The 2,312-nt window shown below is 39.1% G+C and overlaps 1 protein-coding gene across 1 annotated transcript; it reads right to left on the bottom strand.

Annotated features, from left to right (window-relative positions):
- Window positions 1-248: 248 nt before the first annotated feature.
- Window positions 249-1,412, bottom strand: LOC103652656 (UDP-galactose/UDP-glucose transporter 7). Its single transcript, XM_008678190.1, has 5 exons — window positions 1,298-1,412; window positions 1,022-1,180; window positions 629-772; window positions 429-514; window positions 249-327 (listed from the first exon to the last, which is right to left on the bottom strand). The coding sequence occupies exons 1-5, from the start codon at window positions 1,322-1,324 to the stop codon at window positions 249-251; spliced, it is 495 nt and encodes a 164-aa protein (XP_008676412.1). The 5' UTR covers window positions 1,325-1,412.
- Between the last annotated feature and the right edge of the window lie 900 nt (window positions 1,413-2,312).

The following is a 2,312-nucleotide window of genomic DNA, read 5'->3' as shown; positions in this document are numbered from 1 at the left end:
AGGAACAGGACAGTTGTTATCATCAGAAGGAGAAAGGTCACTTTTGTTGGTGGAAGCATTTGATATTTCATTGCATTATGAAATAAGATAGTAATAATAATTCCTACTGTAAAATTATTTACTACTAGAAACAAATATGTTGTAGAAGATTAAGAATTAAAATACCATTGAAAAGATGCAATATAAATTCTGCTAATTGTTTATTACTAAAAAATAATTAATTATTGTAGGAGGGGTAGCAAGCCACCTCAGCCCACAATAGGGGGTGTGACGGCGGCGAAAAAGCAGAGGCCTACGGCGGTGTGGTGGTCCCATGGCCATGGTGCCCTACAATAAGGGAGGCATCCATATAGGGGCATAGCAGTAAGTAGTTGGGGCATCCATATAGGGGCATGGCAGCAAGTAGTTGGGGCATCCATATAGAGTACCATAAGCCGCCAAATGTGTTGATCACCAGTCCAGTAACATTCAGAGCAAGTACTTCGACACCTCCCAACAGATCGAAACCGAGGGTCTGATGACGAAAAACATGATACATGATTTACTTATTAGTTAACTTCAAAGCTCAATTGTATCAAAGGAATCTGATTAAAGGACAAACTAATCTTTCATAAGTCGGCAAACTTACTGTTGATCCGACACCCTTGAGAACTCCTACTATTGTTGTAGTCAGAGCAGAGTTCACAATTGTGCACCAAAACATAGTGAAATTGAGAACGATTCCCATCACCAGCGAGATAACGAGAATGACACCGAACATCAGAGAGGCTGCCTGCAGTTCAAGTGTCACCAGACAATGCAAGTTAGGATAGAGACATACAGCAGACAATGACACAGAAACTTTAAGAGTACTAGTGTGTTAATGAATAACAGCGAAGTGTTAAACCATTTGCTTCAGAAACTCTAGAGAACTATCTTTGAGCCATTCTTGAGTTAAAGGGGTGAGACAAGGGAACACACAAAGATTGCTAGCTTAAATGTGCTGGTAAAATTTTGATTATACTGCATTTGTATCACTGACCTTTGCAGATAATACTGTAAGAGAATGGGGGAATTCTCCTGTTGCTATAATGAGGAAAAACAGAAATGGAAGTGACAATATGCTGTTGTAAAACATCAAGTCCACTGAGGAAAGACCATCCTCAGCACCTGATTTCTCCACCAGAATCAAATACATAGTCTGCATAGTGCATACACATTCAACTGTCAATTACAAAGATAAAGAACCTTGCCTAAAAAATCTCTCAAAAGTTATAGAATACATTTGTAAGAACAAAGCATAAGGAGATAACACAACCTGGAAGAAGACTGATGTTAGAGCCATGCAGTATCCATATAGGTCAAAGGAAAAATCTCCAAGTGCTGCAATGAGGACACCAGTGGCGGTGCAGATAACTGAAAGAATGACCTAAAACAATTGTGAATTGATCAGGACGTGGTAAACAACAATAGTAATAAATATTTGTTAGTTCCTAGGAAGAAACAATGCATTTCCCTAAAGTTTGATTTTTAAGTTGCAAATGAGGAAATTTCAAAACACGACTGTAGAGCATATCATGAGTGTCAGTTACATTATCAATGCCTTTTGCAATACCTAAAGCGCTTGCATAAGAGTCTGGTGCTGTGTAAAACCTGCAGTAAAGCGCTCTCAAGTTTCTGCTACCAATATGTGGTTATTTCAGTTAACTGAAACTAAAATTCAGTGAACTATGGTTGACTATAGGGCATTATAACTTATGATCCAAATGTTTTTGGCCCTGGGATATTATAATCAACCTGAAGATCTATAGTTGGAGAGCAAAGTTGCTCAGCTGAGTTTGGTCGGCCCTTGTCTAGAATGTGTGAAAAAAAGACTGAACTGAGGAAGGTGCAGTCAATCAGAGAAGAGTTCAGACTTCAGAGATTGGTTCAATAAATATCTAAAAAAACCAGATGTGAAAGTTGCCTAGAGGGGGGTGATTAGGCAAGTTAAAACTTTTTCAACAAAAACTAGAAGCAAACTGGGTAAAACTGAATTGATCTTGAAATTCACCCAGTTAACTTTGGAAATGAGATGTTCTAAATGATCCACAAGGTTCAAAGTAGTAGATCTGAGAAGGGCACTTCTCAAAATCCACACACCAAAAAGATATGAACAAATATTTCACGGAAGGGTGAGAGAACGAAGAACACGAATAAGCACAATGAACAAAAACACAAGATTTATCCCGAAGTTCGGTCACACCACCAAGGTGCCCTACTTCCTCGTTGAGGCGCCCACAAAGAGCCGGGTCTCTTTCAACCCTAATCCTCCCTTTGCCGACCACAAAGGT

Source organism: Zea mays, chromosome 3, assembly GCF_902167145.1.
Source record: "Zea mays cultivar B73 chromosome 3, Zm-B73-REFERENCE-NAM-5.0, whole genome shotgun sequence".
Taxonomy (NCBI): Eukaryota; Viridiplantae; Streptophyta; class Magnoliopsida; order Poales; family Poaceae; genus Zea; species Zea mays.
The sequence above is the reverse complement of the archived record's forward strand: the minus strand, read 5'-3'. Positions and strand labels throughout refer to the sequence as shown.